Genomic DNA, 15,426 nt, shown 5'->3' on the forward strand with positions numbered 1-15,426 from the left:
GTGACGGGCGGTAATCCAATAATCTCTAGCTTTGCCAAGTGTTTCCAGAACTCTCCATGAATGTTCGGAGTCACAGCCTGCCTAGATATACTTCTTGTCGCTAGTCACGCCTGTGCAACCTGCACAAGTATGAGAGATACCTGGTGGCAGCGCAGTCATTAGCAGATTTCGGGTGCTCTACAGAACAGACAAAGCCCAAAGTTCTAAAAAATGGACCTGCCGATTTATTATTCAGCTGCATGATTGGGGAGGTACTAGATTTCACTTACTGTGAATAGACACTGATTTTGTGGCAGGCACATTGTCACCACCGCAGCCCCAGTCTCTCAAAACCAGTTTCGGCAGCATAACCCCGTCACTGACTACATCCTGGGGAAAATGACAAATGTAACCACACAAAATAGTTTAGCCGGAATTTAATCCACACATCTCATTCGCAGCCTTAAATAACACCCCATGCCCAACACTCACATTGTGCAGAGTTCAACTTCTTGGCAACATTTCTGCATACTTCAGGAGATTCTTAGATTATCCAAAAGTCTTTCATCTAGTGACATGGAATCTCAGAGTTTCACCCAGGTCTAGCATGCATATTTAGGGATAAACAGAAACGTGCGCCAATGCTTCTGGCTGATTCCAGCGAAGTCTTGGAGCAAACGGAACCACAGTTTGCACTACAAATACTAACCATGCCTTCTCGGTGCTTCACTTCCATAAGAGGTTGGATGGACCCTGGCAAAGGACTATACATAATAACGGTGGTACGCGGGGTATTTAAAGATCTGGGTGATTCTATCTGGAGAGCAGTTAAAGTGGCATACAAACTCGTTGTAGAGAAGACAGGGGTAGTGACAAAACAAGCAGAGTACTTCATGGAGAGGGTTCTAGTTCTATTCGACACAACATGTCAGAGTTCACACAAATAAACTAGGGGTCATTTCAGCAAAACAAATATTAAGGGAGATTGGGAAACTAGTCTGGGCCCTTGTTACTACAGGGTTAGCTTTATTTGTGCAAATTGAGGGCCCGCTCACATGTCAATCTTGGGTTACTATACACTGCATAGGACAAAGACTGTTAAAATTAATTAAAAAATGAATAATTGTGTGTTTGTGTCACAGCAAATAATGTTATTAGAATAATTTGATAAACTAGTTTAACTAGCTGTTCCCTTCTTGCGGCTCCTCTTGCTTCTCTAAGCTGGTTCGTCTCTTTCTTTTGCTTAGTTTGTTGCTCCCCTATCCGGTCTTAGCTGACTGCTCCCTGTCCTACCTTACGGCTGCTTTCGAATGTATGACGTTACAATGAATTCCGTTGCAACGCATGCCTTTACCACGCATGCGTTACAACGGAATTCGTTTACCACGCATAACATTTACCTCGATTGCTTGCGTGGTGACGTCATACGTCGTTAAGAGAAAACGGAAGTTTATTTTCCGTTTTCTCTTAAACGACGCTGATAAAATACATAACCCGACGTGACATCAGGTGAGTTTTTTTTTTGGACCCCCCCCAAGCCTCCTTTTTTTACTTTTTACCTTTACCACATATACCTTTACTACAAACCTCGTAGTAAAGGTATGCGTGGTAAAGGCTTTCGTGGTAACCACGCATGCGTTGTACTGCATGTGTGGTTAACGATTTCGTGGAAACGGCTTCGTTGTAATGGCCGTTTCCCCTGCTTTCCGGGATGTTATGTAGTGAAGTCTGTAGATTGAGCAGGTGTAAAAGGTGAGGAAGACAAAGCAGGGGGACCTGGTGACGATAAAGGGACATTGAAGCATAGCAATAACTGTGCAGTGCTATCCAGTCACAAGAACTGCCCCATCTCAACTATCTTTCCTGCACAGCGTACTGTATCCAGTCCTGGGAGCTGTACTGCCCTGTCATCAGAAATGTCCTGTCTCTCCGTACATCAAAGTCATATATACCGTTCTGAGACAACAAGGGTCCTATCTACATGCATTGCGTAATCACAAACACCCCTCTGCTCTATTCCACCCTTTTACTATATACAGCGCCATCCTAGCTCCATGCACTAGACAATTACCCTTCAGCACTGCCCACATTGCTCTAACAGTTATATATGCATATACTTCAGCTGCATACCAGCCCCCTGCACTGTACCATCAGATACAGCCCTCTGTTGCAATGATATACACGATGCACCATAGAATTAGAGTCTTTTGTTCTGTGCCAGCCCTTGCACGACACATTCATATATAGTCTTTTGTCAGAGAAACGTATACGGTTGTCTGGCCCGTCCAAGCCTATCCAATCAGATGGTGTCTCGTGCTCTGATCGAGCCAGGGCACTATACAATCATATGCAGCCCTGGCACTGTCCCAGCCCCCTGCAGTGTGCAGTGTACCCCCACGGCCAGCCCAGGAGCGCACATCGTGTCAGAGAGCCCGCGTGCGCCGGAGACAGGGAGCGGGGAGGCACTGAACATTTCCCTTCGGGCCCTTCTCCCGTCTCCTTAAAAGGAAATACTGAAAACTGCATAAATATTTAAACCCCAGTGCATTTTCTTCGGTCGCTAATGTTTCTCCTGTGAAGTTCGCCTCTCCGTTGAGCTGTAACCATCGGCTGCCTTCGAGGGGGGTTGGGTTGGGGAGCGGGGGCTGTGGCTGTCTTTACGACCCCCTGCGCACAAAAGCTTTTCCAAATATGAAGTGTAAAAAAAAAGAAGACATTGGCACAGGCGCGAGTCACTACTCTAAAGCCTTACCTTGTATAGCAGATACGAGTTTGGACTATCGAAGGCACGCCCTTCCCGGGGTGCAGGGCACGGGGGTGAGGCTGGCTACAGGAAGGATGCGACGAGCCCTGATGTAAACAAGGAAACTGGACCCGACCCCCGAATTGGCGAGTATGAGACAGCCATTACTGCTGTGTAACGGGCCTCGGAGCCTTGCTGCATGCTGCACTAATGACCGCTATCTCTTGGAGCCAGGGCACCATTCCTTGAGATAGCAACTTCTAGGCACTCAAATGAGGTTTACACAGGCTTGCTGTACTGGCCAAAGTTGCAAGCTTTAGGAAGAAGAGCTTCTCTAATACCCTCAGATCAAGCTCAGTGCGGGCAGATCCAGGGCACGTGACACATAACACGCTACAACCCAGCAGCCCTGCTTGGGAGAGACCAGAACTATAATTCAGCCATGGGTAAGAGCCAGGTAACAATTTCTGACCTTGGGTAAAAAATCAGCAGGAATGCTGGGAGACAGACTAGGAGGATGCACCTTTGTGCTTGGTGCTACCAGCACCAGCAGTATTGCCATCTATGCGCCATTTTGTTGCCATGTCGAGGGCACAGATGCATTCCTAAGCCCTTTCTGGTGATGTGTGGGAGGCAGAGGTCCACAGGAGGGTCTAGTTCAGATCTAGTTGGCACTGGTCGGCTTGGAAGGTGCAAGAGAAGGAGCTAGAAGTTTGGCGGGTCCCTTTAGCTTTAACAGGAGGTTAGCTTTATGACCCATGGAGAACAATTCTTTGTCTTGGGTACAAGAGGAAGAGCAGGTGCAGTCCACCTCCAGGATCCAGTTCTTTTCTGATCGTTCTCAAATCCAAACCCAGGAGGGTTCTCAAGTGAGTGCTGGAGGTGCCACATTTAAGCTAGCTGGGGAAGCCCTAACTTGTATTTTTTCTAGATGGCTGCAGTCCTAGGCCTCACTAATCTTGGTGTCTGTGGTGTGTGAGTGTGTGTGTGTGTGTGTATGGCAAGAATACTATGATAATCCTAGTGTCCTTCCACATCTAACACTAAAAATCATCTGTAGGCACACCATGCATTCCCAAGAAATTCAGAGACAGAAGTCTACTCGAACAAAAGTTAAGTTAATCAGCAACCAGACAGTGGATAACCAAGAGTTGTTTTGGCATCTTGCTTCCCTCCTTTGAAATGTGCCCCAAATGTCGTATGAAAAGCCACAGCAGACCTGACAAGCAGGATCTGTTACTGTGATGCCACTAAGAGACTCACTGTGATGGGGGCCAATCTGACTGGGGGATAAAAGAAGGGTGCAGGCCTGGGTTTTAGCTACATCTGCTTGTGTCAGGCTAGGCCGCTTTGAAGTTGATCAAGTTTTCGGGACAAGAGCACAGACCATCTTGTCAATAGCACAACAATACAGCCCTAATTCTAAGGCCTTTTGTCCTTATCCCGAGAACAGGTCACACCTCACTCACACCCACTGACATGCTATTTCTGGCTAAAAGAAGGCAATGCTGGCCTGGCCAGTGGGGCAATCTGGCAATGCCAGAGGGCTGGTCTGACAGGTCATTTGTGTGGGCTGTTTTCTGGCAGTTTATGGGTCTGTTTTATGGTCTGGTGGGCCAGTGTTTACTATTAATTTCCCTAATATTGCCACAAACATTGCCTGTAGCAAGCACAAAAGCATAGTCTCCCATACCTTGCAAAACACCTATGTAGTGTTTATTTGCAAGTTCAGCACTGCCCAGATTTGCATGTGTAGGCCACGTTTTGGCTAGGTGATTCCCTATTAGGTGATACTAATATTTTGGTGCCCAGCCCTATTTTCTGTCCCAGACCAACACTGGCAGACGGAAGAGAGCAAAATGCTAATTTAACTTCCAGAGGCATAGGTCATGTTACTTTATTAAAGTAATGTTTTCAAAATGTTTATTACAAATACGACCTCACCAGTGAATTGGGCTTGTAATAAATATTTTTAAAACCCCCAAAAATAAATTTGCAGCTGTTTCCAGGGTGGACATAATGATTATACTTTATCCCAATGATTTCCTGTGGAATAGCGAACCGTGCTACAGTGAAAATAGCTTTTAGGGTTTTCACTGTAAGGAAATGTTTAACATTAAACTTTTACATGTCCTACTTTTAAATACAATGTCCCCTGCCTTTTGGACAATAAGATCTACTTAGGACTGACAATATTTTAAGAAGGTTTAGGCCAGGTCAAATTTGCAATTTTAAAACTGCAGAGCCAGACTACAATGGTAGGCGTAGAGACATGCTTTACAGTGCCATTGCAGAGGACTACACAATAGAAGCTGGTGCTCACTGGTGACATTTAACTTACAGTCCTTGGGTACACCGGGTACCGTATATTAGGGACTTAGAGGTAAGCTAAATGTGCCAAACAGGTGTATAAGAATTTCATTGTGATTAAAGGAAGAGCACAAGTACTTAACCACTGGTTAGCAGGGCCGAAATGCACCGAGTTTTCTGTCCAACAAAAACAATCAACATAAATATCGGGGGAATACCACGTAAAAGATGGTCATTTCCAACATACTCACTCCAACCAACAGTACTGTCACAGGCACCTCCTGCCATACGATCTGTGAAAACCAATATGATGTTCCAACTATGACATTTTGCACCGTAGAATACCTGGGATATTGCAAGCATGCGCTTATCAATCTCGCCACATAAAGCCAAAGTACTGTTGTAATGAATGTAGAACATGAGGAAGGCCCACTCATGTCAGTGCAAGCATAAGCAGAAAAACGTGTACAGATGTATGTGTTAAAGGTAAATACGGCCTACTCTACCTTCAATGGTAGAATAGAAAGCAGAAATGGAGTCAGGACTGAGGGGGAGGAAAGTAGACATGAGCATTAGTTAAGAAATATAATTAGACACAGCAGAAATGGAAAGTCACGGGCCCGCATTGTAAGAACACATCTCTGAGAAAATATTTAGAAAAGTAGCATAGAGGCACAGGAAGTGGGATGCTAGCCCTTGCAGAGCAGTAGATTTGTAGGAAGTAGAGCATAGCTAGGCTTTAAAGCACAAGACAAGCCACGGGTGGTGTGGAAAGATCACAATAACACGTGTAGACGAGTCACATTCCATCACCGTACGATTAGCTATATTTGCAGAAAGTATTACCTTTTGATATAATGTTGTGCTTGACTAAACGTTTGACTGACGTGTTTGCGGTTACAAATTTATTTAAAAAACTGTCCACCATGGGAAGAGCTGAGAGTGGAGTTTGTAGAAGAGGTTGCGGGGGGGGGGGGGGGTCGGTACATTGATGCATATCCTTTGGCATTGTGCTGCGATCCAGAGGTATTGGATGAAAATCCATGAGGAGTTGAGAGACGCTTTGGGTGGGGAGATGCGACCAGAGGCCCGGAGATGTTTGCTGAATGTGTGGGAGCCAACTGATTTAAATGCGCATCAGAAGCAGTGGGTGACTCTGGCCTATATGATGGCCAAACATAATATCACCCAACTCTGGGGGGCCAGTCTGCTGCCTCGTATTAATAAGTGGTCGGAAGACCTTGATTGGTGAATGTTCCGGGAAAAATCGGTGTATGTGGCCAGGGGTTGTCCGCAGAAGTGGGAGAAGGTTTGGGAGGGTGGAATAGCCACCGGGGAGGAATATGTGACCCACCCGTGACGAGATTAGACCCTGGAGCACGGGAATCCCCTTGACCCTGTTACTGATTGTTGCTATTTCATTCTGTGTTGTGTTGACCGAATTCATGCTTTGGAACCGAATGCACTCACCTGGGAGTTGATTTTTTCCTTTGTATTGTATTTTGTTTTTTCGTTTAATAAAAAGAATTAAAAAAAAAAAAAACTATCCTGACTGACCTACTGCGCGCTTCATAAAGTCTGTACAATATTGCTAACAGAAGTTGCGTTGTCTTTTTCTTTCATCCGGCAACAGTACACTACTACCGCTCCCTCAACTTGTCACTCCAGACACATCGTAATCCTTACAGGCAAATATTTTCGAATTATTTCTAAAATTGTCGACATCTGGACCACACTGGCCAGTCTGGGTGCGCTCCCCTTACTTTCCTACTCCATCGACAGTGCTATACATTCCTACCGCCAACCTCCCACACTGTCCTTCCAATTCTGTAAACAGCTAATCCTCCAAGCATCCTCTCTCAACCTATATGCCCAGAAATATCATATGCCTTGCTCTCTTCTCTGGCACCCTCACCTCACTTTCCTATTTATTCTATCTCTCGCTTTCCTATTGCTTTACTGGCCTAACACAGGCCTCAGAAAAAGGAACCATGTATTCACGCACTGTATATACCCGCATTTTATGTTAACCACCAAGGCCAACATTGCCTTATCGCTAGTTTACCATCATATCACCCTAGTCACAATCGCAAAGCAGTTCAGACACTTTGCAAAATTTAATGGGTGGCCCTTTACCTGTTCATTGAAATATTTGGCTACTACCTAGATATAAATTTAATTCATGTTGTGCTAATATCACCAACTGAGAAAATGCGAGAATCGTATTTTTAATGCATCAGGTAAAAAAACTTTACTTATTTAATTGTAATGCAGAGTTGACATAAAGATTCTTAGTTTGATAGAAAAATTATTGTTTCTCCATTCATGTAAATTCACCTCTAAGTTATTTATTTTTATTTTAGAAGTTTTATATAGCGCAAACTAGACCAGAGAAATCGGGTATCAGAACGCTTTACAGTAGCACTAGTTTTGTTACAGAAGGACACATTCATTTTTGTTAGGCACGGGGAGATTAAGTGATTTGCGCAGAATCACAGGATGTTGAGCATCGTCGCCGAGACTCGAACTCGATGCCCCAGGTGTAAGGTCGACCACTCTGCCGTTACACACTCTGTAATCAAAGCAGCAGTTAGTTCAATGGGACATAAGGAGTTTAGCAAACCCCCAAACATTTGGTATCTTCTTAAAGTCTGATATCTTCATCTTCTTGTGCCTCTCACTGGCCCACTTATGCAAAAATATGCAATGTGCAATCCTGTTTTGAAGGATTACTTTTTGTATAAAGCAGTGCTTCCTATAATGTGAACAAACAGCATAGCTAAAACGAAAGTCAAACAAAACTACAATGTGTAAATATGGAGGAGTACCTTTTATTACAAGAATTATATACTTGCAGATTCGCTATCTACCTACTATAGCATGTTTTACACAAAATCATTTACATGAGAGGTAGAAAAGATAGCGTTAATAAAATGTCACTCTTGTGCTACAATGCAAAACATACCTTTAACAAGTTGATGAACAACATTTCAAATCTGAAGCACGTTTATTTTATACAAGCTGGGATCCTCTTTGAATCAGTATGTGTTAAACACTAAAATAGATATACAATGATGCCACAGAAAAGGCAGTATCATTTGATAAAAATCCCACTAGGGACCATTTTCATAGGCATTTTGTAGCACATAAAGTAGGTCTTCTGTAGTTCTTGTTTATGTACTTCTACATGCTTTTGTAAATTGACCCACAAATATCTAAAACCAGAGTGAAATGGGAATATTCCCATAGAATCAGTGCAAATAGACCAGTATTTGTTTTTTTGCACTTTTACTAACAGGGAGATTCATATTTTGCAGTTGATTTACAAAGGCATGTAGGAGTATGTAAAATAGTAATGCTGCAGTATTACTTCCTGTACTCATAAATACTTTTTGAACCAGCCCCATAATATCATATTTTGTCTTTCTGTGCCAAGCAATTTACTTCAGTTGCTTTATAAATTAATCAGCCTGATGTACAGCTATTGGAAAAATGTTGTAGCCCTGCCTGTAAGCAGCTAACAGCAGTCATTAAAACATATTTCCATGCTGCCTGCTGCCAAATGTTCCTTTGAAAGAAGCAGGAAAGGCATCCCCTTCTTCATTTGCTGCAATGAGGGGAATATCATTTACTACACAGTCTTTTTCATCAATGACTTTACCACTTGTGCCTTTGCCAAGCAGTTGTCTTTACCACTTAACAATTTGTATATAGCAAACTCGCACCCTTGTGGGAGCATACCTATTGTCTGTCAAAAAGTCACCAATAATTATAATCAAATGTATACCTTAAACATTCACACATTGCAATGTCTAATAAAAGTGACTGTCAAAATTGTTTTCATAAAGCCTTATTAAAATAAAACACCAACATGTCTTTGAGTTTTTCTTTTAACATTTTTCAGGACACACATTGCAGCCATACAACCCACCACAAGAGGTCACATACAGCTCCAGCTCGGAGTGATTTAAAAAGAATATGATAAGCTCTCCTGGGGTCATGGATTTAATGATCCACGATTCTCACTGTGTTTTTAGAAAAAAAATTGCTTGGGGGCTGCTGTGGGACTGCGGAAGCCAGCTAGTACTTTACTGTAGGTGCACCGGCCCACCATGGGGGGTTTATCTTTAAAAAAGCCAGAGCCAGTCATATTGTTTTCTGGGCACTGCCTATCCATGGATTGTCCGTGGATCCGTCGCGTAGATAAAAAAAAAATTGAGCCCCAGGCGGTGTCTCCCGGACACCCTTCCCACTGGGCACAAGAGGGCCGGGTAACCCTGTCCCATATAATTTTTTTACTTTTTTCGTTGGATAGGGGAGTAAGTCCCTGAGTCCTAAAATGACTGCCCCCACATCTTTGCTGATGTGGTATCAGCCAATAAAATCTTATTCTGAGATCTATCAGCTCTGCAGATATCATGCGGTGTGAAATATACAGAGATTTTGAATGCTAGTTTCTTAAAACCTACCAAATGGATTTATACCAAATCACAAAAAGCACACTTCCTGGTGCGAGATCTAGTTTTCTGCCAAATTTAGTGCAATTCCGTTCAGCAGGTTTTGAGGTATCGCTGTTCAATTTTCCAATGGAAAAATTAACGGGGAAATGCGTTTTGGCGCCCATCCTTCGGGTTGCTGTTTCACCCAAAAAACTTTCCAGCAAGCATCTGAGATGGAGGACATTTTTGCGGGAAACTTTGGGGAAGGTTTTGTCAAAAAGCACCAAAGTCATAACAAACCAAAAATACTTTTCCTATGGAAACGAACGTGGTCCTAATTATAACTACTCTGTGTGACTGGCACTGGGTTTCATACACACAATTGTGTGAAGTGCCCACATCAGACATACATGCAGTTTGCATATCACAGTTGGACTCACTGACGGCCAAGTTAGCCTTTCATCCTTCTTGGGCCGACAAAAAAAGTGACAAGGTGAACAACTGCAACATCTGCTCACAAAACTAGAAGACCATGGAAACAAGCAACGCATATTCAAAAATTGTGTCTATTCTGTAGAGCTGCGTCATTAGGGATAGTTAAGTGGGAAGTCATCTGCTAAGTTTTCGCACAAATATTTCGAAGCTGGCTGCAGTGCAGCTCTCGGCATGTTAGACGTTTAATGTATGCCAGCCACGGCCTCGCCGGGAGGGTGTCAAATCTCCCTTTCTGCATATGAAAACGCATTAACAATAAAAGTATCTGCAGGGGCCCGAACACAAACCCGAAACAGCTGTGGCGCTCGCAGTGGTCGGCTATGCACACAAATGGAATGATTTCGACTTTAATTGCACATAATTTAGTATAATTTGAAAGTGCCTGAATAATCTGGCAGCAGAGGACGATGCTGTGAATACGCGCAGTGGCTGCGGTAAATCTCGGTAATTTGAAATTAACGAGCACATCCAGAGGCGAATGGGAATTCTGGGTGCTTTTTGCGCGGCACTAAATCTCGCGCCAGCCAATTGGCACTTCCCGGTAGCTCAGGTGATGCTCGCCAGCAGGCACGTGAGAGGCCTCTTCGGATGCACCTCGGGGGCTCTTTCTTACCGGAATGTGTTATGTTGTTAATTAGCCAAAGCAAACGTTACCGTCTTCTGAGAAACAAGCTTGGCGGAGCCAAGGGCTGTCCCCTCGAAGTAGCGCGAGCGCGCCACGCAGACGCACCGAGTGTTCTGTTGGCACGTCGGGTATGCGAGACCCGACAGCCCCTCTGCACCCTGTCACTTTCTAACAGGTTCCGTTTGCAGTGTGTGAGCTCAGCAGGCAGAGGGCCCAGGAAGGCACCCGCAAGTGTCATCCTTTCTCACACTTAAGAATGCAGCAGGCGGTGCATACCTGGAAAATTGTGGCTAGGGAGGCCGGTGTCTCCAGCGACATGATGGCGCCTCCAGGCTGGTCCCTCGCAGCGTGGGCAAGGGCTGCCACCTTTCTTAGAGAAAAATAACCGGCATCTATTTACGTTTTTCTATTCAGGTACAGCCAACAGCAAATATAATTTGTGTTAAATTGTCAGGATAATTTTGTAGTCCTAGGTTTGTTCTAATAATCATTCTGAAATTAATCGGGCAAATCGAAAAATGTTTCTATGCTGTTTGAGATTTCTGTTTTTATTTGGGTAAAAATACTTATTTTCTCTGCGTTTCTAAATATTTTTACCGGCCCGGACTATAAAATACGGGCCATACTGGTAAAATAAAAACCGCCCATGTGGTAATATAGGATAAAATAAAGTGCCTTGAGCATCTTCAGGGTTTAGTTAGTCTAACATAGGTTGTAAGGGCGTTGCAAGTCAACGAAAATTTCGTACAACCTTCTTGTAAAAGTATGGTGTCCGCCCAGTCCTAAAGGCTGGGTTCTCCGAACTAACCTCGATCCTTTTTTCGGATGGAAGAGGAAACTTCATCATAAATGGTCACATGCATTCCCTTTCAAAGCCTTAACTCATGCTCTCCCTGATGCAATACAGTGTGCTGACGCACTTAAGTGGAATAAAAGCGGAACTTGGAATGTAGAAATAAAACAACGCAATATGCTTCCAGTTACCGTGTCAAAAACGGTTTAAGCAGTTTAAGAGCGCCAATGTAAATTGGCTGGCTATAGTCACTCATGTGCGGAAGTGTGTATAATATTTAGGATATAGAAAACACAAGTCTACATAGTAGACACACACATATGTAATATGATATTTATTAACACTGTTGAGTGTTTTGAAGGGCCTTGACTCATGAGAGAATGCCCTCCCACATGAAAGAGGGTAATAAAAGCATAATGCACTCCGCGCATCTGCATATATGGTAGTTCATGCAATGCTGGTCTTTCATGTGCATAGTTTTAAACACAGGGCCCTATCACAAACATAACTTTGGTGGTAAATGTAAAGTGTACAGTAACATTCCGAATTTATATTTGCACTCCTGACAGGCTTAAAACCATTTAAATATGCATGCCTTGTAATGTTGTGAATGCCCACAAACATGTACATGTGTGGGCCTTCACAAACTCCTATCATTCTCCTTTCAACACTAGAAAAGGTAAAATTCTTACTGCATGGGTGGTAAATCCATTACCAGGGTAAGGAGGAGAAAGGATCATTCGACGCTTTGGTGGGGAGGAGGGGAAGGGCTTTCAACAGGTAAAACATATTTTCCCTGAGGATTAAAAAAAGGGCAAAAGTGGGTGCACAGAGGATCCTATTCCCCCTCTGAGGAGTTCAATGCAGACCATCGCACATCAGGAACAGGATCCCGAAGATGTCACATGAACTTTCTAGAAGTTCTGCTAGATTGCTGAACTTGGCTTAGCTTTCGTGGTCTACTTCTGAGAAAGGTTTGAAAATTCCAGAAAGTCTGAAAACTATGTCTAGGTGGGTACAGAAATATCCACCTGTAATTTTCCGACTTTCTTTGTGAATCAGGACCATAGTTATTTAAGCAGGCTCAGAGCACATCTTCATTGAATCAAAACATGTTCCTTGGCACTGTTAAAAGAAAAATGGGATTTGACCTTTGGGCTATAGTAATAAAAGGTTGAATCACTGCCCGGACCCCAGCGCTGCTCTGTGGTTGGCCAAGCTCCCAGGCTGATTCGACTCGTCGACCTGTTGCCGGCGGCCCCACAAGGACGAATAACATTACGGTGAGCCCCTAAACCAGCGGAGTCGGCTCCCGGACATCCTTCCCTGCCCTGGTGAGTCTGGAACCCCTAGCGTGGGAGGTCTGCCCCGTGGAGCGGAGCCTGAGGCTCTCTTGCGGGCCCGGAAAGCTCGGTAGGGGGATTCTTGCCGCCGTCCCAGCTGCCGCTCCAAGCCTAGGGAGCTGCCTTGGCCCCGCGATCAGCACCGGGGCTGGGGCCGGTTTCCGACTGCTGTGGCCGGCTCTGCCTGCGCACTTAGGCGCCGTGAATACGCCTTCTCCCGGGGGGGGCTAATGTGGTGCTCATTGTCATCGGAGGCTGCCATCGCCCCATATCCCGGGAGCTGCCTGGTTCCCGCGCCACTCCCATGACAGGCGATCAGCCCTTTATGTGCAGGTGCTCACGGGACCGAAGATGGCCTCTGTTGTGCTCCCCATGGCACCATCCGGTCCCGAAAACCAGCGCTACTCCATTTAAATTGAGCCCCACCTCAGGACTTCCTAAACCAGAAGGCACCACACTACGAGCCTTGCACATATTGAGATAAGAATAATTGCAGGGACAGAAGGCTGCCTGATCCCAAAATGGCGGTAAACTTCGGGGACACTGCTCTCTCTTCTTGGTGCAAGAGAACTTCACTTAAGCTATGAAGGCTGCTCTTCGTAATCAGACTGCTCATAATCATTCTGAGCAGTGAGTTTCTGTAATTATGTTCACAGTAACCACTTCACCAACAGACTGCATCTTGCCTGACCCTAAAATGGCGATGGTATAAAGACACTCCACTCACCTTACATTGCCTGACCATGAAATGACTGAGCTCCTAATACAAAGTGATTATCCTCACCCTCACCAGCTATCTCTCAAGATCGACCAACCACCTATCCGCACCCTCAACAGCTATTCTCTCTAGAGCTGCCAACCAGACTCCTATACTAATAGTGCGCTCCCCTGTGGCGCTGACACGGTATAACTCTGGCTCCCACACGGTGGGCAGTCACCCTTGCTGCATAGCTATCCCTATTGGTGCTCGAGCAATCTACCTGAGCCAACATGGCAAGGCCTGGCCTGTCCGCTACGGGGGAAAATTCTTACACTCTAATCTACCCCCAACCCTCTCCAAAACCGCCCCAAAATCCTTCTAACACTCCACCCTGAAAAGACACCCTGAGACACTGATCTCTGACCTACGTTACAGCGCAGACAACGGCACAGTCATGAATGACCTCATCTTCTATTCCAGAAGAACACCTGCCTGGCGCAAAACCTTTGCGCACCACTGCAATGTACGTGCTACTAAGAACATTCTGTATGGCACTAAACTAACTATAGCACCCTCTCCAATGCTGCGAGCTGATCTCACCATCACACTCTATAAAAACGGCATAGTTTTGATCCAAGCCTCGCCCAAAAACCTAAATAAATTTGCAGACCTTTTTTCCCACCTCATAAACCTCGTGCTCAATGCTAGCAGGGTATCTAACTCCCGCCCTGATGAGCCCACGTCCAGCCCACCCAACGAGGCTAACCACCCACAAACTTCTCTAAAATCCTCTATCACTGATCACTCTAACCTCTCTAGCAAGTCTCCCGGTCCTGTCAACAGAATTACTTCTAGACGCGTGGTCCCCTCCCTACTAGCTCCCCAAGTAGACCATGTCACAGTTATGCCCTCTTTGAACTACGATACAGGTCACGCTTACTTTTCCCACACTGTTGAGTCCTCACCCAGACCTTCCAGCATGGCCAGCCACCCTCTAAACCCCCTTAGGTCTCCCATCATTGACCACTCGAAACAATCCAGCACAACTCCCAGCCTCGCCAACAGAATCACCCCTTGACTTCTGGCCCCCTCTCTACTAGCTCCCCAAGTAGACTATGTCACTGTTACGCCCCTAAGTCTTCCGATACTAGTGCTGCTTGCCCTTCCTGCCCTCAATCTAACCCGCAAAGGGGCTCCAACACAGATCCTATGGCTTACAACACAGGCCATACTAGTCTTTCCCCCCTTTCACCTACTCACGCTGTCAGAACTGCTCCTAAACCATTGCCCCCCTACCCTCCAGCATCTCCTGCTTATAGGGACATTGATTCTCTGCACGCCAGAGCTACCAAACTTACCCAGAGCATACATATTTCCATCCTTGAGCCCCTGCCAAACGCCACCTCCCCACACTTGACAGAGCTCACTAAACAACCTCTTCCGCTATCCTTGAGACGTCTTCGCCCCCGCAAGCACCCATATCACCTATCAGAGGAAGAAATCCGTACTCTTGTCCTATCCTACAACTCCACCTTTGACACTCCAAATCAACTAAATCTCACTGAAATGGAAATCCTTGCCACCCTCCAAGACTACAACTCCACCCCAGGAATCCCGCCTCCTTTAGAAGCAAGTGCCGAACACGCCATCTGCACGGTCACCATCAACCCCAACAGACCAGCTACCCTCTGCAACAGAATGGTGGTCAAGAGTAATCTAGTGCCTGTTCACCTGTCTGCCCAGACTCCAGAACCTCCTTCCAATTCCTCCCTATCTAGTCTTTTAATTAATTGCCGGTCAGCAGCGAAGCATGCCTCGGACATTGCTGATCTCATCCTCTTAAAAAATCTCGACTTAGTGATCCTTACAGAATCATGGCTCTATGAATCCTCATCTCCATATCTGGACCTCCTAGTTCCTCCTAACTACAACATCGCTAGGCTAGACAGACAATCTGACAAGAAAGGAGGAGGCATTGCCTGCATCTACCGCTATAACC

At 45.2% G+C, this 15,426-nt stretch overlaps 1 protein-coding gene across 2 annotated transcripts in view; it reads right to left on the bottom strand.

The window, feature by feature from the left end:
• The window catches only part of KLF7 (KLF transcription factor 7), a 239,838-nt gene that overhangs the window by 136,532 nt on the left and 87,880 nt on the right, over window positions 1-15,426 (bottom strand). Inside the window, exon 1 of one of the 2 annotated variants that reach the window (XM_078680307.1) lies at window positions 270-333. The exons of the other annotated variant lie outside the window; for it this stretch is intronic. Within the exon in view, the coding sequence (XP_078536433.1) occupies window positions 270-302 (33 nt within the window). The 5' untranslated portion in view covers window positions 303-333. Of the gene's footprint in view, window positions 1-269; window positions 334-15,426 lie in introns of those variants that run through there. 2 annotated transcript variants of the gene reach the window in all.

Source organism: Lissotriton helveticus, chromosome 3_1, assembly GCF_964261635.1.
Source record: "Lissotriton helveticus chromosome 3_1, aLisHel1.1, whole genome shotgun sequence".
Classification (NCBI taxonomy): domain Eukaryota; kingdom Metazoa; phylum Chordata; class Amphibia; order Caudata; family Salamandridae; genus Lissotriton; species Lissotriton helveticus.